Source organism: Anguilla anguilla, chromosome 1 (genome assembly GCF_013347855.1).
Source record: "Anguilla anguilla isolate fAngAng1 chromosome 1, fAngAng1.pri, whole genome shotgun sequence".
Classification (NCBI taxonomy): domain Eukaryota; kingdom Metazoa; phylum Chordata; class Actinopteri; order Anguilliformes; family Anguillidae; genus Anguilla; species Anguilla anguilla.
In genome coordinates this window covers 69,032,222-69,053,451 of record NC_049201.1, presented here as the reverse complement: position 1 = coordinate 69,053,451, position 21,230 = coordinate 69,032,222, and the positions used below count along the sequence as shown (strand labels likewise).

Here is a 21,230-nt window from a genome sequence, read left to right as displayed (position 1 = left end):
ATCTGATTAACACAACAAAAACAGCAACAAAGCAGTCTATGCAAATAAAACAAGCAATAGTTGAATAGGCACAAGTGCAATAACTAAGTCAACTAAGATAAACAGCTTACCTAGCTACAACCCTAAGATCACATAGTCAATTAGAGACTACAGGGATGGAGAGGAGAGACACCACCGGCAATAATAATAACACTATTTATAGACTGCTTTTCATACATAATGCTCAAAATGCTTTCCTAAAAGGGCTTTCCAACACTATGGTATCAGCAAAGAGCAATCAAGTGAGGGTGGGTGAAGCAATGGACTTCGGTGTGTGCTTCCAGATTAGTGTGTGTGCCCTGTGAGTGGACGAGAGGGCGGTGATGTAAGCAGCATGCTCAGCAGCACTGCCAGCTCTTCTTGGTGTGTCAGATTAGTCTATCTGTACGTGCTGAGCCAAAACCCTCTCTTGCTGGGTTGGGCCAAAAACACACTGTTGTTTTCTGTGGACACCGTCCAGCCTACAGCCCTGTGCTGACATCACTCCGTTCACACACCCATCCGCCGTCGACTCTGTTCGGGTCTCAAAGTAACAGGCCAACGCTCCAATCACGAAGGCAGAAGCTGTCCGCCTCTCCCTCTGTTTCAGACACACAGTCACACACAATCGACAATCTGCGTCGCTCAACCATGGGTGGAAGCTCACCACCACACACTTGCAAATTCTACTGTTGTCTTTTCTTGTTTGATCAAAGCAATTCAGTATGGGCTGTCCCCAACTCAAACAATCATTCTAATTATGAAATGAACTGCCCCTCCTTCTCCTCCTCCTCCTTGTCTTGCTTCCATCCCCTGTCTCAATTCCTGGCCGCTCTTCTCCTCAGTCAGAACCACACACTCCCACACCTCTTCCCCAAACACTGGACTGCCCTACAGGTACTCTGGACTGCTTGGCAGACTCATTAGTGTCCTCTGCACAGAGAGGCAGTGCAAAGTGAAGCTGAGGACTGGAGTCTGAAATTAGACAATCAGCCCCCTAGAAATAGAGCTGGACCAGAAACAGACACACAAACTGCAAATCCAGAGCTTAGACCAGATTAAGTCCACTCATAACCTACGGCGGTGTGACTGGGAGAACATACACACACACACAGACAGAACAGACATGTGCACACACAAACACACACACACACACACACACACACACACAAACAGAACAGGCACATGCATGCACGAACACACACACACACACACAAACAGAAACATGGTCAATGGATAATGAGGAGTGATAGAGGAGCCTGGGAAATTGTGAGATGAAGCATTAAAGAGAGAAAAATGAGTCACAAAGAAGGGCTCATATTAAGGTGGATGAGGCTGAAAGACTGTTAGAAAGATGAAATGCAGAACAGGAAAAGGAAGAAAAAAATGAACCAGTTTTCATGAACATTCTAAATAAAAAAGCTGAAGAAAAAGAACAAGCAGGGGAACTCTGTAATTAGGGGAATGAGCTTCTATAAATCTAACAATGCCCACTGCTGCTGTCCCCTATAAGAAAATTCATATGAATTGCTTCAGTGAAAATGCAGCTATATAACTGAATGATATGTAAAAACTTATGTAAGAGCACCCACTAAGCAAATCAATTATGTGATGTCACAGAGAAAAGTGAACAAGAATGAGAACTGGGAGGCCACAGAAATAAGACAGTGACGAATGAACAAACTGAACCAAGAAAGAGAGTAGGGGGAAATTATAGAGAGAGAGAAGGGGAGAAGGGTAGATAAGCAGAAAAAGAGTTTAAGATATAAGGGAATTAGGAGAGCAAGGGGGTAGATAAGCCTCTGCCTGAGGCACAGGGGGGCTCACGAAGACCTGCATTACTCCTGCTGCAGTCCATGTATATCTACTGACAGCACATTTAGTTAGTTTACAGCACATGTAAACGTAAGTCCATTTACAGTAAGACTTTTTACCCGTACCGCAACACTTAACGATCGCATGTGGACCAGGTCACTAGAACATTTCACAGAGGCCCCTGTTGGGTCACAGTGACAAGTCAGAGCTGATTAACAAACAGACTTGTCATGTGTAACCCAAAAATGCCAACAAAATACATAAAATCTGCAGAATATTAAATAATATAATAATGAAAGACTAAATTTACTTTTAACAGCTAACTTTTTAGATAATGCAAATGTGATGAAAAATAATGAGGCCTACCTTTTGCAGTAATAAGACCATTTTGATGGCTCAGGTATAAAGGATGTGTACTTTACCTACGCATATGAAACAATTACTGGATATCTTTAAAGCTACACAAGCACAAGACCATGATTTCAAATTGGACTAAACTGAAAGCCATCTTCAGTCACATCCTCAATCTGCAACTGTATTTTAAATACTATCCACGTAGTCTGCTTCCATGACAAGTATACGCAACCACACAGAAAAAAACTTGCCAGTTAAGAGCATAACTATTTTAATTCAAATTTAAATTCAAATTATCTGTTTTTGCAACAGAAAGAGTTTGTGACTGTTGTTCTCCACTTGGCAAAAACTGTGTATTGCAAAGTCTTCTTCACTAAATAATTTAAGTGTACACTAGAATTGAAATATATTGATCTGATATCAGTCTGGCATCAATCCAAGGAAGGTAGCCTTGGCGTTACTGGCTTCTGGAGTCTGACTATATCTACAGTATCCAACAGTGTTGCTGGTGTAAGTGTTGTGGTGGAGTTTTAGCTTGATTGCATAATAATTTGCTGACCTTTAGCAAAAGACAAGGAACAGAATATTCTGCAACACTGCATTTGAAATCTTCCTGGCGCACTCCTTTCAGTTTCTCACATGTTCACCTGCTGTAAAGGCTCCAGTGAAAATGGCTAATCACTCAAGTTATTGTATTAAAAAAAAAAAAAAGCAGCATTAATTTTAAATCAGCATGAAATGATTATATAATGGGTGCTATTGGGAACCTACATATAAAAGGCCGGCTGCAATATACCTCTGAGTGGAGAACAGACACAGGGCACACAAGATGACCGTGTCACAAGTTTGTATACTCTGTCCATTACTGTGATGTCACTGGCCTTGGTGCATCCGTTTCATTATTGGTGCCTTGCAAGCACGTTTAAAAAAAAAAAAAAAAAATCATGGCCTACTAGTCACTGTTTCTTTCAATTTTCTCTTTGCATGTCTGCCAGTGCATGCCCGAAATTCTGAAAAACTGATCGTTCAGAAATTCACACGCACACACACACTCCCTCTCTTACACACACACATACACACACACACAACTAGTAAGATACATTAGTACACCACCCCTCTATTTTGCATGAATATTGCATCATACCAAATTTACAGTATTATAGCAGTGTCCGGGAAACATCTACTGCTCTGTAGATTAACGTCATTATACCTGAAAGAAACACTTCAACTAAATGCTTTTCTACAGAGCACAAATGGTTATTATTATTATCAACAACAATAATAACAACGTTATTGTTATTACTTGACTATCGTTGTTATTATTGCTGCTGATGGCAATAGTAGCATTTACAGCGCTCGGTGTGAAAAGTAGTGATACAATAAAAATTCTCACCTTTCTTGCATGGTGCGTCGCTGTTAGTTGGGTCCGGTGACTGCGGGTCGTCATTTTCCATTACTTTTCGCTTGCCACACTATCCACTGAAGCCTACCGCCCTGAGAATATCTCACTCGCTTTAGAGAAATAATACAGGTGTACTTCCTACATTTAAATAGTTATAAACGCGGGCCAATGTTAACTTCTGATAAGTATTTGCTTGAAAGCAATACTTATCTGTACAATCCAGAACTACTGCTCTAGCGCCCCGGCCGTCGCAAACGTTTTAATAAGTCTACTGCCATTTCACACTTAATCTTATAAATATTTATCTCGGTTTTTAGTGTTGTCTGGTTGCGGTTGTTGTTTTATTATTATTTCTGTCACGCTCTTTAGATCTCCGGCACCCTCTTCGTCTCCCCCTTTCCTTCGGCTAAAGTTGGACTCCAGGATCAATTCTAAGGGAGGGAGAAGTAGCTGATCGCAGAATAGTGCAGGACGACAGAGCAATGAACTTTACCGTCAATAAACAAACCGCTTTAGAATGGTTGCAGCTCACCCACTATTTTGTTAACATTTTTGTCGAAAATCCTCTTTGTGTCAGGTCAAAAATGGGCAATTACGCAATACTGAAATTTTGGGTTATATACTGTTCTTCGTGATGAGGTTAGAGATTACGCGTGCTGGCTGTAGTTTTCCATGCACACTAGCTACCAATAAGCCTGCTACTATAATGATGTACATTCGGCTGATGATAGCCGAAAAAAAGTATTTCATAGAAACTAATGAAAACATATTTCAAAAAATTGTTTTGCGTTTTTTGCGCTAGGTAGGTACATTTGCCTAGAGTAGCAGTTTAATAAACCAAGACATATGATAACATGAGCTGTAATGACTGGCTAGTTGTGACTGATTGGACCTACAAAAATGATGGGATTCGTGCTCCTACATTTTTGTAAGAACTGACAATCACTATTAGCACACTCCGAGTTCATTCCGAGTTGAAGCTGGACAACCCGGGGTTAATATCCCAGTCGGCTCAAGCTCACTGTTATGTAATCAACAGCAAAGCACAAATTTACTTTCGGTGTAAAACCGAATTTTGAACACGGAAGCTGCACGTTAGTTTCTCGCAATATATTTGCCTTGTGCTGTTGCGTTCACTTCTAAATTACTTTCTAACTATTTCAGTGCACGGCTTGCAGCGTTCTGTTTTGAGGGCTCACTAGTACTTCCTAGACAGATGTAATCCAATGCAGATGCACTCGAGCACACAGGGAAACGGAGCTACTTTTCGTGTGGATTTCTTAGAACCGGGGTGAAACACAGGTTGTCAGACTTTGGCTCTTAACGCCAGAGTGGTTCGAAATACCCATTTTCTCCGTATTGACCCATGCCATTGAAGGCTAGCATTATTTTTCATGATTGCTTGGATTAAAAAAAAACATTTTTAATGAGATGGTTCTGTTTTTTCTTTACAGGTGATTTACGGTCGCATTATTTGCTGGCCAGTTTATTTAATCAATCAAACCAGAAGAGAGAAAAACTAAACGGAGACCGGTGTCAAAATTCATTAATTACTAAATGACCAAAATAAGATCACCCCATTCTTAAATATAGGCTAATGTATTGTGTCGTTTCTACCAGTAAATAAAGTTGTAAAACTGTATTGTAATGGCATACTTTTTCTTTAGTTTTCAAACAGTTGATGTACCTCCAAACCAAAGCATGTAATAAAACACAGAAGCATAACGTAGGACTGGTTCTCCACAGTAAACCATTTGACAGCAATGGAAATTATTGCCTTAACTTAAAAAAGCCCTTAGTGTCGGGTGGCAGCATCAAATATAGGACAGTTTTGTTAATCCGAAGGTTCGCCTAGGCCATTAAATTATGGACAGATGCGCAGATGTTGACATAGGTGCAAGTTACATTTTTCATTTCAATATCATTATATTTTTGAATGTCCTGTTTTAAATAAACGGGCCTATGTATTAATTTTACAAGTAAAATAAGTTTTAAATAAACAGGCCTATGTATTAATTTTACAACTAAAATAAGTTACATAAATAACACCCCGTGGTTGTTTGCATTAAAAACATGCATAAAAGCAGCTTTGTATTGATTTCATACCAAATCCCTTAAGTTGACCAGCTGTCAATTTAACAGTTACAGTAAAGAAGATCATCGCTTAATCTGCTATTTAATGAGGACAATGACTCTGTAATCAGCCAATACAGCCTTGCGGATTCAGAGGAGTGGAGTGGTTCTGCAGGGACTTAAACTACAAGTAGTAAGGTTGCACTTCTAAATAAGATTGAATAAAAAATTAAGAAAGTGGAAAGGAGCTGTTATCAAAACGAAGACCTGCATCCACCATTTTTGATCAAGCATCCTTAACCAATCAACCCCAAGTGGAGGGACACAAAATTCAATGTTTCCGGTAACCGTTTTCATCAATCCAGCACATTCCACCCACTGTCTGCTAGCATTATGGCGCAGACCCTTCTACCCTATTTCACAACCTTGCGTAAGCCAGACTGTTAAGAGTTAATTTTTGTTGTTTTTTTGTTGGGGCTGTGTGCGTACGTGTGGTTTCCTCTGGACTTGAAACAGTAACTGATTTTCACGTTTTCTAAAGTGCATAAAATGGAGCGCAACAAAAACATAAGGTAATCTGCATACCTTTTCCATGTCTCAGTGTCCCTAGGCATGGCTGCACATCTCTATATTGATATCTGTATCTATGTGCATTTGTGTTTGTGCCCAGACACCAAAAACTATTAAAATATCTTCAAATATCGGTGCATTCTACTCAATAAACAGCTTTTGGTAGATATCTAAAGTTTTCCTGAAGCACATTTTGGGTGAGCAGTTTTCATGTGTATAACATTAGATTTCAAAATATGAGAAGACATACTATTTCATATAAATATTTTGACATAAAGACATAGCTTTGACTCAGGTATAGTTTGCCAAGCAGTGATACTGGAAAGTTGCTTCCTTTCTGTTCAAATGCTTGGGATAAATTTACAGGAGTTACTTAGCTATAGTCATTTTCCTTGTGCCTTTAATTAACTTGAAGTCTTGTTCATTAAAAAAATGTTTTTTAATTACATTATTTGGCATTTAAACATTGGAACGCAATTTGTCTAATATAAAAATGCACTGGCATTACTGATAAATATTTTACTATGTTAAAATTTTTTACTTGGCAGACAAATGTACTGCATACCTGCAAAATTAAAAAAGCATACTGCACCACCTCAATGTAAAGAGGTACAGTAATAGTTATTAGACCCTTTAGGCCCACCCAATGCAAGCTTTCCCCATTTTTGTTTTACAGCCTGTCGAGAAGCATGAACAGTGCTCTCCAAAATTATTGAAGCCTTGATGAAGAGCCAAAAAAGGCTGCACAGCTGACAAGCTATATTGTATGCTTTTTTGTAAAATTTTCAACAAAGAAAATTTTATGTTGAATTACATGCATAACAAGTAAAATGTAATTTCTGTGGATCGGGATTCTCAGTATGATCCAAGCACACCTCACAATGAACCATAAGGATGCACGTGAACACCCTCTGGTATACTAATCTCCACACGCAGCTTTAATGTAAAAAGCAGGCCCCGAAACGCATCCGCACGCCCCCTGCTCTTTTCCTGACCGCTATCACCCAAACCAAACCCTTATCTTGAGCTATACCCTCAGCATCAGCTATCTGTAGGCCCCCGCTGGTGTCCTAAATACCTTCACCTCACAGCTATGTATGAGGGGCCTCCATTAGTATGGATATTCACAGCAGGTTACCACAGAGGCTCAGACAGCATGAGACACGACGACACTGAAAACCACACCAGCCAGCCCAGACTCAGGGCATGGACCAACGTCTGTCAATTCAACCGTGTGGGTTCTCGTGGAGGGGAACGTGGGGGGTTAAAAAAAAAAAAACTGAAATTTGACCTCTTTACGTTCATATTAAATAAGTACTAGTGTTGCAAGGGAATGTCGTTATCATCCATTGTTAATGTTCATTACTTTCCAATAATAAAAATGGAGAGACAGTATCATTTGTATCAGCATGGTATACAGTTCTGATCAAACAGACAGGGTTAATTTCAATCAATGAGACTATTTTACATACAGTACAAGTCAGGGGAAACCAACTATGAGAACGTAAATATCTGCATAATTATCTTTTGCAGATATACTGCTTCACCGGGGACAAAGTTTTTAATGACTCATTATTTCATCCTTTCATAACAACTTTGTTATTGGTCTAGAACACCATGTGGTAGTCCTGAGTGAGTAATCAAGCGTTTGATCTGGTGGGGCTTCTGTTCAAAAGCGTTCTTGAATGAGCTGTGCACCATCAGATGTGGACAACGTCTCAGTTGTTACAGTAACATTCGGCCAGTTGTCGCACAAGCATTACCGGAACATCTCCATTCATAAACTTAGAAGTTAAGAGAGGAGCGTGAGAGAGTGGGCGGACATGAGATCCTTTTATCATCTCATTACAATTTCCTTGCCTCTCACCTCTTCTCTGCCTTTGTGTGCCTCTGACTTAATTCCATAGGTTTTTGAAACTGCCTAGGTTTGTCAAACTTGGCAGTCTCGGGTCCTGGAAAGCCCCATACCAGAAAATGTTATTCACCTGCAAGGTCTAACTTTCTTTGTGTGTGTATGCATGATTTCTCACATGCACACACACACACACACTAACTTGATGATCCATAAATGACATAAGGAATCAAACACTGTTAAATGTCTAGTACAGAAATTAACTTTTCACATGAATGTCTTTTTGACTTTAATGCATGCACGATAAAAGCAGACAGAACCTGGGTAGTATGTTTTTCATACATACACTAAACAGGCCATGTCTTAGTGTAGTGCAGTCTTTTTACTTTGTTCATTCACACCAATTTTGTGACTTCATTAAAAATCCCATTACCTAACACACAGAATCCGACCATCCCGTTGGCTCTGGAATAATCTCCTGCGGACTTTACAGCCCTATATCCAGCACTGGTTTCTATCAAACTTAGCAGATATGTGAAAGCTATTTGATGGCACCATCTCTTAAAATGTGTATCTTGCGGTCAAAATGCATTTGGAAATTATTTAAAAGTGTGATGTACACAATAAATTTACACTAGCAAAGAAAAACACAGAGTGTGTGCTAGCGTTTTTTGCTGGTGTAAATTCAGTGTCTATATCAGACCTTTAAATAAATTCCAAATGCATTTTGCCCTCAAGGCTAAAATGTATAAATCTTTCTAAGTACATTTGGGACAGCATTAATTCACAACAAAGCCTTTGACTTGGTGTTCAGATCAATGCGATTTACTAGCAGCAGCCAATGACCATAAACAATTTAGCAAAACTTGAAACAAGGCAATAAATGGGCAATACATATTGCAGTACACCACTGTTTATTTCTAGAGTTTTACTGTTTTTCCTTCACCATGCAATCACAAGAAAACTAAGAAAATTCAGAAAACAACCAAGCACTTTTCATATATATATAGTGTAGAAAAATGCCCAAACTATTAAAAACGGTCCTATATATCAGTCATTATTATCCTTCACCACGATTCACATTTTTGTTAGTTTAAAAAAATCTTTAAAAAGTCCCCACCAAACCAATAATATCCATAACTTAATAGTAATAAATTACGTATGTAGATACAGTAGTTACAACAAACTATAAAATACTTTAAAACATTGGCAATGAATATGCACCAGAAGCTACAGAATGCACCTTTGATGTCTAGTAAATGTGAAACAAGCAAGAACTGAAAACACGATAGGAGTCTGTAACAGAGACGTTGGAGTCAATCCATTAAGAATCAGGGATTACTCAGTGCGAATATGGAGACACCAGGTGCATCGTGCGACTGGCAGAGGTAAACCTGTTGCTTGTTCATTAATAAAAAGATTGTGCATTCAAATTCACCTGCACTGACCACAGGTTTTTGACCAGCACAAATGCTATTACTCTATCCTGACTATGGCCATCGCTGTCCACAAACCAGGCATGTTGTGTCTCAGTAGGTTGTCTCAAATAACCGAATGAATAAGGCTGAAGGAGAAGAAAAAGAAAGGAGACAGTCAGAGGGTGGAACACATCAGCGCGCGCCAATCCTAAGGTAAGGGGAAATAAGTCGGTCAGATAATTAGCAATTAGCATGTGCACACAATTCTATTGTAAAACACAATAGGCTCTATAGTTCTGCAGCAGTGACAGAGAAAGACAGAGGGCTGTGTGGAAAGAATGCAGCCTAAGAAGAACATGCAGTCCCTGAAAATGTGTCAGGTGTGTAATATCAGCCATTAAGCATGTGGGAACCACATGCTGCCATTCTGTACCTGTGGCCTCTGTGTGCAGCTTGGAGCCATCTGAGCTGGTCACCTGACAGGAGATGAATATCTTCCGCCCCTCTATTTTATCCAGAGAAGAGTGAACCAGCACCACACTTCCCAAGGGGATAGGGCTAAAATGAAAGATGGAAACAGTTAGATCATACCGTTCTGGCAATTTGAAAGTTCTAAGAACAACATAAATGACAATAGAAGTGAGAACCTTCTCCTATGGAGTTCCTGTCTCGTGGAATAATCTGCTTTTACAATGATTATCTTCTCCAATATATTCCGCATATCTCCCATTTTGATTTCGCCCATCTTCAAAGGGACAGTTCATATTATTTCAGTTTTAGTGTATGCTATTGATTGGTCCATATAGTTTTCGTATGCATTGAAGGATATGCAAGATATTTAGAGAGGTTTCAGATGGCCTGCTGGGTTTACAATGATAGGTACAGGATAATCCGGGGTTTGTAGTTTAAAGCAACTAAATATTCAAGTCATTCCAAAGCAGCTTGTGCAGCAATGTTACGTCTCCAGAGAGTGTACACAGGAACAGCTCTATTTTTATAGTATTTATTCTCATAACACAAACATCAATTTAACTTCTTTCCTTGAGCATGGTGATCTCAGGTTGCATGCAGCACAGAAAACAGTTTCACCAAAAATTATAACTGTAATTTTGCTATTTAAATATAATTTTTGAAGAATAAATGCATACATACAACCTCTTTAAAAGCTGCTTAGAGTTAAACTACTTGAAGCATACCTTTTTGCTTTTTGACCACAAACCCCCGAATGCTCTATGCCTACCACTGTGAAGCTGGCAAGTTATTAACTTCTTGAAGTATCTAAAATATCCTTCATTGGCCTGTCTGGGCCAACTGAAAACATGAACTAAAACTGAAAGTATATCCAAAAACCCCAGGAAGTGAACTATCCCTTCAACTACTGATACTGAGTCAGCCAGTGGAGAATGTGCTCCCCCTCTACAGCCGGGTTCTTCCTATTTCTTCCCAACAGGAAGCTTCTCTTGCCACAGTCGGAGTATTTTTTTTCTTCATCCCACTAGGGATTTTTTCTTTTAACCTCATTGGCTGTTTTTTTTTTTGTTGTTGCTGTTTTTGAGGACAGTTGGTTGTTCCCAATTTTCCTCCATTTCCTGTTTTTTTTTTCTTCTGAAATATAGCACCATCTTAGTGACAGTGTGTAAAAATCACTACGCATATAAGAGTAAATACCAAAAACTACTGCAGACCAACACATGCAGAAACAATGACGGATGGGGTGTGGGGGGGGGGGGGGGGTGCAGACAGATACTGAGACAGACAGAGGAATGAACACACCATTCAAGTCACACAGCTTTGATTGTTCAACTGGGCATACATCATACACACATATTTCTTAGTGCCTCTTGTTACTTCCACATTGACATTTCCACACATATTATTCATCATGTTGACAACTCGCTCAGTTACGATCATTAATGCATTTTAATGCTTTATTCATTTTTTAAATAGCAGTAATCGAGAAGGACTACTGGTGAATATAAAGGTTGCGCACTTAACAAAGGGATAGCTTCATAAAGAAGAGTCGTTAGGTTGCAGATACCTGCGGTAATTGATGGTGAGGTTGGCAGTCATGGCAGGTCCAGAATGGCACGTGGCATGGGTACCCGTCACAGAGTCTATTATGGTAGCTATTGCCCCTCCGTGGACATGCCTGCGAGTAAATGCACCAGTTATGCTGTGCTTCTTAACGGAATGTTTCACAAACCTAGTTAACTTTTCAAGAAAAAAAATAAAACTTCTTTAAATTTCTTTTTACTGATTTTGATAACGATAGATCTGTTATGATGATCATATCTCCTGTCTCCGGTCAAAATTCATCATTTTGACATGAGGTGGTGCCAGAGCTTCAAGGCTAAGGCTGAGGCTGAATGTGGCCCACAGCTCTGCAGGGTGATTTATAACGTGCTGTAGTGTCACTGTGGGAGGGAGAAGTCAGAATCCTTGATCAGCAATACTCCCATCGATGCATGAACAGCAATGACTGAAGCTCAGTGGATGGACAGAGTGAGATGGGGTGGTGGCTGACAGAATGCACCTCCCTAGCCAATCAAGACTTTTTAACTGGGCGTTTAAAAAAGAAAAAAAATGTTTTTAAAAAAACAACACAAAAAGGTCATTAAGGTACCATTAGTGATTACTGAGTTAATGAAACATAATGTCCATGCATGGAAGTGAGAGTGAACAGACCAGAGTTAAGAAACCCTGCAAAAGAAGGTTTTAGAAGTGAAGTGTGCGTGATTTACACTTGCACTCACCCCGGGGGACCCTCCAGCAGATGTCCTGCCTGGAACACACAGACGCACGTCTTCTCCTGCTTGTTTTCAAAGACAACATACTCAAACCCTGCCCCCTGCTCCTCAATATTCCGGGTGAAGAGCCGGGCCTTGGCCAGCAGGAGCTTGCTGAGATACTGCCCCCCTGTAGAAACGGAAAGCGACTGAGACAAAACAAAAGATACACACATGTAGGCACGCATACACATGCTCTCCCTCACAGATTCTTGTATAAACACAAGTGTAATGGTCAACCCTGGCAATTTAGCAACTTATACAAAATGTTACAAAAATGGTTACATTGATCAGTTTCATACCAGGGGCATACTTCAGAAAACGGTTATAGCTGGGCAATCTCGTCCATTGTCCCTTGATCTTGTCACCTCGCTCTGTTTCCACTTCACACATGATGTTGTAATGTTCATATAATCTCAGCATTTCTGAGCTCCAGGAAGTGTTTGGTAAACTGTAGTCACGCGGCTGTGAGGAGGAGAAAGGCCGTGGCGCCATCTGTTGGTCATTCACGGCAATAAGACAGTTAGAGGGACACTCTATTACTTAGACAGTTCTCACACACAGTCACGATAAAACGACCGAACATTGCTTACCTAAATACACATACACTCAGTTGTTGTTACGTTACAATTGTGGTTTCAGTACAAAAGCAACAGTGCAACGTGTTAGCATTATAACACAATAATTCCCTTACCGTAACTGCCAGAATACTCTGGAGGCATGACCGAGTGTACCACATGTCGCCGGTGGGATGCTTAGTTTTCAAGATGTTTCTGAAGAGGCCAGTCGATAATTTACAGGCCATGAACTGACAGAGTGCCCTTGTAATGTATAAACGATGTCGAAGCATGACTAATACAAACGTTAGACAAACACTGATGCGTCCGATTAAAGTGTAGTTGAGTAGCTCAAACCAGTTTTTCGATTAGCTGCCTAACCAGGTAGCTAATATAGCTTCCCCGGAATTTCACTAACTTTAGTATTCGCAAGAGCCAACAGACTAGCTTGTGGCATACCCATTTAACCAAAACCACTTAGCTGAAAGTAGTCTCGCTCTGTATGCTAAATATGAATGAATACCACTTAATAATAACCATTATAAAGCGAGCGTTATCTCACAAAACATTCGTCAGCATTGCCGGCCGGTAAACCAAATGACCCCGTGAAGGACTTGACATGTATAGTGGAGGGGGGGGGGGGGGTCATTTCCTGGGGTACGAACAATTCATTTGTAGGAAGGGACGAAAACGCGTAACTTCATGTCGTGTTATAGAAAACACAGAATACACATGGGCGACGGGACGTCGCTTTTTTCAATGGGCGAAATGCAATGAACTATACTGGCGAGAGATGCGAAGCCGATCCGTATTATTTCCTGTTCGGCCTCTCGTACAATATTGCGCAGGCGCCAAGTTTCTGGTTTCTGAGGTGTCCTCCTTGTCGTAGCTGCGCTGAAGAATTAGATTACAGCATCGTGGTTTGAACGTAAAAGTAGTTCCGATTCACGAATTATCTTAGAAATTTTGATGTATAAAAATTTTCTTCATATTTTCAAAACGTGGATGATAGTTCCACACTTTCAATGGGAGGTTCATTTTAATGGGCGCTCCGCTGTTTTGCCCTCAGCGTGCGCAGTACAGCTGTACTTCCGGGATTTAGCCGAGGACGTGCTCAGGCTGTCTAGTTCATTGAGTTCAGTGGTCTAGTTAAATATGCATGTCTATTAGCAAGCTGATATATATATATATATATATATATATATATATATATATATATATATATATATATATATCAGATATACCATTTTGCCAAATATCAGTTTAGAACATTTCCCAGTTCCTTTGGCCCTGTACTATATTATAACAGGATATTTGGAGTAAAACGTGCAACTGCGTGTCTGGAGTACACACAACGTAGGTTCCTCATGCGGATCCCCTTTGTCGCACATAACATCGGGATTTTCCACCACTTCAAGTAAATTACCATAAAAATATTTTTTATTGCGATGCCAAATTTGTGATGTACATGCGGATAATACATTTATTTAATAAATGAAGCAAAGCAATGCAACTTTTACTTTTAGGTCATTTTGACCATGTTGCAAAAAAACAACATTATTCGGTATACGGTATTCAGTGGTAGTACAGCCATGTATGTATTAGCTGACAATAGACTCACTCCCTGCTACCACCATCATTCCCCTTGAAAATACAGGAATGATAGCAGTAGCCCTCTGTTTTACATGAACTGTAGTGTATTGGAGGGTGACTGACCAGTTTGGCTGGTTTAGCCGGACTTTTCAGCTGGGAGTTCCCACATAGCATGGCCTTTTCCCAATGCTGTGTACTCTCGCGGATCTTTAAACAATCTGGATACCTTCATGTATTTACTGAGCCCAATCCGCATAATGAATATGTCAACCAATGTCCACAGAACCTGGGAAACACTCATTCGAAAAACTAATGCGAGTGTCACGTTGTCTTGTTGTTACTCTGTTGCCATGTCAACGGAGAAGCATGAGAACACGCCGTTAGCTGGCTAATGATGGCTCGTATTATATTTTTTAAAAAACAAGATTGTTGATAGGTAGTAGTTGCATATCGTTTGCTTTAAAAAAAAAGAAAAGAAAGCTGTTGAATGTAAACGTTCAACTCAGATCCTAAAGGTCGTGTTTTTGGTGCATATAGCTATCACTAAGGTAAACATTAACATAATGTTTCATGTCCAAGGAAGAGAGAAGGCCCAGACGAAGGTAATAATCGGTCACCCACTGGGACAGATAATATAGCGTTAGATAGCTCGTTAAATAGTCTAGATGATAATAAGACGTTCGCATTCGCTAGCTGTAGTCCTGAACTGTACTACTGATGAGCGTTGTATATTTTACAAGTGTGACATTTGCTTGCTGTAGACTAAGTTACTAGTTAGCTAACGTTAATATTTTAATTCCCATCACACTGTGGCTAGCCTTGGTAAAAAAACTACTGCTGATCGTTGCATATAGCTAGCCAACTACGCTAACTTAGCTAGAATGAAAACGGTTTGACAAACCTCCCTAGTTAACGTAAAGAGACTTGTCAATTGCCGTTTGTGCTCTTTCCGATGATACAGGACGGCTTTTGTCATGCACGGTGCAAATGAGAACTTAACTAGCTAAACTAATAAAGTTTAATATTTATTTACCTTGTTAGGTGTCTTTGGTGTCGATAGTTTGTAAACGTAGCTCTAGCGCAAATGTAAAAGCTGGCTAGTTCGCTCATCTAGCCAGTGTAAATATTTTAATCTCAATCATTCCTGGCTTTATATCTGGCCCGTGAAGTTTTCTTTTTTTCTTCATTGTTGTAGAAAATCGCAGAGATGACAGCGCCAGTAACAGAACTCAACAGGTGTGATGCTTTTTTTTTTTTTTTTTTTTTTTTTTTAAACCTTTAAATCTGTAGTGTTGTGAGACTACGACCTCAAACAAAGGCATAGTTGTATGAATAATACTCTCTGGGTGAGAGCCTGCAATGTAATGTAATGTTTCAGTCCTTGATTATATGGGGACTACCTTGCTTGTCAAACTATCAGCAAACCACAAATCCTGAACACAGTACTGACTCCTTACCCTGTTTACAGTCTAAGGGAAGTTGTTCAGAAGATGCAATCAGAGTGCCAGGCCCAGGCAGATTCAGCTCAGTCCCAAAGGGATAGAGGGATGCAACTAACACTGGAGGGAGAGACTACGCTAGGGAACAAAGCACTGACCATGGTGGGTGAATGTGTGGAGTGATTGTGTTTGTTTGTGAGAAGGAGCATGGGCCAAAACTGGGAGAAAGACCTTGAAAAATATGAAGAGAGTTGGATGTTGTGGTGCTCATCAACTTCTTCATGAAAATTTGCTTAATATTGAGCCTACTGAATCGGTCATAAGTGAGGTAAGTATGGATTGGATTGGAATTAGCGGGATTGTGAATTAATGTATTAATTACAATACATAATTAATGTAATGTATCGTAATTAATTTGGAATCTATATGATATTGTTATTTTGGGATCACATAAATCCAAGGCTTGGATACTGGCTTGTATGAAATGTTATTTTAGTAGTGGTATAGTAAACCACGTCACAGTACAGTCTCCACTTGTACTGAAATTAATGAATAATGTCTCCCCCTGTAGGTGCGCAGAGTGGCACTGCAGTATCTTCTGGAACAGGAGCAGAAGCAATATTCCATGGAACTGGGCCTGATTGGAAAAGCCTTTTACCAACAAAGAATATAAACCCTAGAATCTCATGCACACATACTTCTAATAAAACTTCTAATAAAATGTTAATTTCACATGTGAATTTTACATTTTCACGTCTGAATTAAAATATTCACATGTGAAAAGAAAATGTCTTGTGAACTGGACATGTGATTGGCTTTTCCACATATGAAAAAAATATGGGTCACAAGGGAATAACATATGTCCACATGTGATTGGCTTTTTTTACGTGAACTACAATTCACACATTCGAAAACAAAGCATGATACAAAATCACATGTGAAATTTGTACCTTCACATGGGAATTCCACATTTTCACATGTGATTGACTTTTTCAAATGTGAACTATAATTTTCACGCGTGAAAACAAAGCATGTGACTTAAATAGCATATGAATCCAGTCCACTACCACCACTGCGCTTACATGGCTGAGAGCGGCACGTGCATTCTCCCCAATACATGATAAAATCTGCCTTAGTCTGCAGAAATGTCATTCCAGAGTACACTTTGACACAAACTTTCAAAAAGAAGCCAGTATGTCTGGGTATAAACACAACAATGAAGGTGCAAATTCATAACACTCAGATATTCTTGGTCCTAAATGAATAACACCAAACAAGTGGACCTTGAGGCAGTCGCGAGATTATATAAAGAAGGCCACAACCAAGCTTTCTATTCATGTATCAGTTTTAAAAATGGAGACACAGTTTTTATGATGCTGGCAATTGGTAATTGGTTATCTATATAACACAATAATGTACCGGAATTTGAAAGCCAAAGGAACAGAAAATGTTTTATTTCCTCATGTTTTACCCATGCTGTACCAGTAAAATGTATTTTAAATCAAACTGGAATTGCAGTAGCAGTGATTCAGGTAGAGCTTTGAGTATGTATCACGGATTGAAATGGGAATGAGGCAATTGAATGTCAATGCACAGAATGCAGACAGACAGGTTTGGCTGTGAGATAGCCCAGATCCTCTATTGTGTGGGCCAAACTGGCTCAGCTGTATGAATGCAAGCGATTAATTTTATTTTTCCATGCCAAAGCTAATGATGGCAGAGCCCTGAAAACAACACATGGGTACGCACTGTGCCACAACGCTGCTAAACATTACACACTGGGCATGTTCTCATCTGCTGTTCCAAAATACCGAACACCTGTTCAGGAGAAGACTAGCACCTTAGCATGCACACATCAGAAATGTGAAGCACTTACCGCAAAAACTGGATTGTATTAAAATACCATTTACTAGAGCTGACCTAGGACATTAAAGACCTTTTAAAACACAAAGACATATACCATCCCCCCTCCCTCCGTTTCAGTACTTTCCTTTTCTTCTCTCTGCTTCATTTCTGCTTTTCTGTTTTGACTATCAATATTGTGTCTACTTGTTCCTATGCAAGTTCTCTCCCATGCCATATATGAGTGCAAAAACCCAAATCAGTTGAGAAAGAACATACATATGACTGTTCAGAATTAGTGTCAGTTAAAAACGTTTTATTTCAAAATATAGGCAGGTTACAGTAGGTTTGTGTGTGTGTGTGTGAGCATGTATGTGTGTGTAAGGGGGGACAGAGAGGGCATCAAATGTAATCCTGTAACTTCTATTTTGGGGACTCAGCAACTCCACACAGCTTTCTGAAAAGCAAAGACAACGCAACATGAGAGAATACAGGGCTGAAAATAAAGACATCTATTCATCAGGAGAAAATGTTTTTGCCACACCACCTCAATGTTGCCTGTTGCTTTTAGAATCAACTTTAAAGTTTCCTTGACATACAGAGCTTTACATGGTTTGAGTATATTAGTGAATATTTAACTTCCTATAGTTCTCAGAGGCTTCTTGGTTCTGCCAGCCTTGGATATTTGGCTGTTCCAGAGTCCAGGTTAAAGTCAAGAGGTAATAAAACCTTTGCTGCAATGACCCCCTAGGCTCTGGAACAGCCTTCCATATAATATTAGTTTACTGGTACAGCCTCTGTTTTTGAACCTAGCCTAAAAACTGATTTTTACAAAATTGCCTCCTGTCATGACTGGTTGCTATTTGCTGTGCTTTTTCCTGTTTACTTGCTGGGGTTTATTGCTACTGTTTTATCTTTTTTTTTTTTTTTTTTTTTTTACTGTGTCTTACTTTTACTGTGCTTTACCTTGCATTTTAATTTGTACCTTATTCTTTAATCTGTTCTGGAAAGCTCTTTGTACTCTATGCTTGAAAGGTGCTATACAAATACAATTAATAATAATAATAATAATAATAATAATAATGATAATCCTTACCTTCCTTGTTCCTGTTTTATGTCCACAAATTCACACAACTTGGTGTCCCTGTCCAGAATTTGTTGTTTTAATTTTTTTACTTCCTCCTCTGCTTGCAGTCGTTGAACTGCAGAGAGAGCAAGAGCAACAGGGAGGGAGAAAAAGAACTTTAAACCCTTTTTTTGCTGGTCCATTTGTGGTCTTGAATATCATACATGCCCTTTAACTTTTCCCAGAAAAGGTAGATGCTTTTTTGAACAGACTGGGTTCACTTTTGGAAAGGTAAATGTGTAAATAGTCTTAGGAAAATGGTAGTCCATCAGTTTGGGAAGATGCACCAGCAGAGGTCCCACAGTTACTGTGACAGAGGGCTGAACAGCACCTGCTGAGTAGTTATTAAGCAATGATGTGTGGATGTGTCCTGTTGATACCCCCCCCCCCCCCCCCCCCCCAGGCTGTAATGACAATTATTCGTCACCCTGGGGGTCTCCTGGCTTGTTTTTTGGGGTCTTATTTTGTGGATCAGGGTGCATCATTACAAGAAGATCAAGTGCCTCAGCTGGATTTACCAGTCAAGTGGTCCTGAGGATGTTTTATGAATGAAAGTGGAATGAAGTTACAGGTGTATCCATGGGGCTGGATTGGTCCAAAGGAACAGCAGAAGGGCAGAGTGGTTATGCTTAATTGCCTTGCTTGGGTACTTTAAGCCCTGGTTAGGACACCTTACCTTTTGAGTTCTCGAGATTTTCAAAAGCATCATGCATCAAACTCTCAGCCTCCGTCTTCAGGGGAGAATTAAGAAAAGAATCGAGGATTGACAGAAAGAGTGGTGGGGTGAAAAAGAGACCTTGATTGTGATTATAGCAATCATACATTTGGCAAGACAAAATTAAGTCAGTGTGCAAGGTGAAACTGTTAAATAATAGGAAGCTGCAATGAGCTGTTTCAAGGCTTCAGAAACTTTGTTTATCCTGTCTTATGACAGACTATACAGAATAACATAAAACACATGTTAGACAGGTCTGTGCCACATAATTCTCATCAATCTAGGAAACTGGATGTCATATTTTTGGTAGCAGTGAGCTAAGGTTTTATGAAAAAGAATTTGAAGCAATCATTAATAAAGTAGTCACTATAAGCCCTGTGAAACAGTCCAAGTTCAATATGTTTGAGATGCAACTCAATGTCTTACCATTATTATATTGTATTATTCATTTTTTGTCATTCAACACTCATCAATTAATGGTGACAAATGTATCTTACTCCATGACTCAGAGAAACAAACACCACACAACCTCAATTACTATTTTGTTTTACTATGGTTGTTTCCATTGACTTTTGATTAAACATACCTCTTTATATCCTCGAAAATACTACAGACTGAATACTGAGATGCCGGAATGCTGGGAGGGAAATGAGGATAATTGTGTGTAAAAACGCTGTACCTTCTGAGTCTGGCATTCCTGGATATCCTTCAGAACCAAGGCCCCAGCTTTGCCCATATCCTGATTCTTCTTTGCCAGCTCGGCTTTCTTGGAGTTGATAGGAGAGAGGTGGCCGTTGACTTCCTGGATCTTCAGCTTTGCCTGGACGATCGCGTCCTCGTATTTACGCACCTGGCTGCCTGCTTTCTCTATGTGGTCCCTGAGTGCCTGTATAGACAGCTCCTGCCGAATGGACTGGATCGACGACACCACCAAGACACCGACACAGAGGAGCACCAGCGCAGAGACAGCCCGCATCGTGCCACATGTGAATTAGGATGGCGCGTGTGTGTGGCGCGAGGATAGTTTTCTCTTTTTCTCCCTCTCTCAACAAACAATCATGTCTCCCTTTCTCTTCCCTGCACTCAGGCTCTCTGTCCTTCTTTCAATTCATTGCCTCAGATCTAGCAACTTTTCCTGTTTTACAGGTTGAGAGGTGTGTGTGTGATTGAGAGAGAGAGAGAGAGAGAGAGAGAGAGAGAGAGAAGGAGAGAGAATGCGTATGGAGAGATGCTCTCTTTTCCTGGTTCCCCCCATAACCACAGAAAATAAAAAATCATAGATTTAATCAGAACTTGTTATTATTTTACCAACAAAAAAATTATTTATTCATTCACTTTGAAGCGCATACAGTATTGCCAGGGGGGATTTCAAGTGGAAACCAAGGTGAACTGACACTACAGCCAGCAGCTTAATTATTTCCAGAGTGTATAGTGAGCTCGTGCTGGCAGAAGTAGTTTGGCAGGATGAACCAGATTGCAATTGCATTTAAAAAATGGTTACAATTCTCATTCTCTTTAGTTTCTCTGTAACCCCAACCACAACCCGGTTTCGGGAATCTTCCATCAGAAAACAATGTAAAAATCAGGAACGCTTATTCATATCTATGTCCACTGTCGAATAGGTTACAGTATGAAACGTGGGAGTAGAGAAGAAACACTTCCACACGAAA

The 21,230-nt window shown here is 39.8% G+C and overlaps 3 protein-coding genes across 3 annotated transcripts in view; all 3 read right to left on the bottom strand.

Annotated features, from left to right (window-relative positions):
* The window catches only part of rorc (RAR-related orphan receptor C), a 32,267-nt gene extending 28,054 nt beyond the window's left edge, over window positions 1-4,213 (bottom strand). Inside the window, exon 1 of the mRNA XM_035389557.1 lies at window positions 3,581-4,213. Coding sequence (XP_035245448.1) covers window positions 3,581-3,641 — 61 coding nt within the window. The 5' untranslated portion in view covers window positions 3,642-4,213. The remainder of the gene's footprint in view (window positions 1-3,580) is intronic.
* Window positions 4,214-8,887: 4,674 nt separating this feature from the next.
* Window positions 8,888-13,916, bottom strand: them4 (thioesterase superfamily member 4). The gene is made up of 6 exons (XM_035403056.1): window positions 12,983-13,916; window positions 12,591-12,783; window positions 12,256-12,418; window positions 11,541-11,651; window positions 9,936-10,060; window positions 8,888-9,648 (listed from the first exon to the last, which is right to left on the bottom strand). Exons 1-6 carry the CDS (start codon window positions 13,136-13,138, stop codon window positions 9,614-9,616), a joined length of 783 nt encoding a protein of 260 aa, XP_035258947.1. The 5' UTR covers window positions 13,139-13,916; the 3' UTR covers window positions 8,888-9,613.
* Window positions 13,917-18,022: 4,106 nt separating this feature from the next.
* si:dkey-87o1.2 (uncharacterized protein LOC796684 homolog) lies at window positions 18,023-20,681 on the bottom strand. The gene is made up of 4 exons (XM_035410088.1): window positions 20,240-20,681; window positions 19,522-19,576; window positions 18,816-18,921; window positions 18,023-18,176 (listed from the first exon to the last, which is right to left on the bottom strand). Exons 1-4 carry the CDS (start codon window positions 20,534-20,536, stop codon window positions 18,143-18,145), a joined length of 492 nt encoding a protein of 163 aa, XP_035265979.1. The 5' UTR covers window positions 20,537-20,681; the 3' UTR covers window positions 18,023-18,142.
* Between the last annotated feature and the right edge of the window lie 549 nt (window positions 20,682-21,230).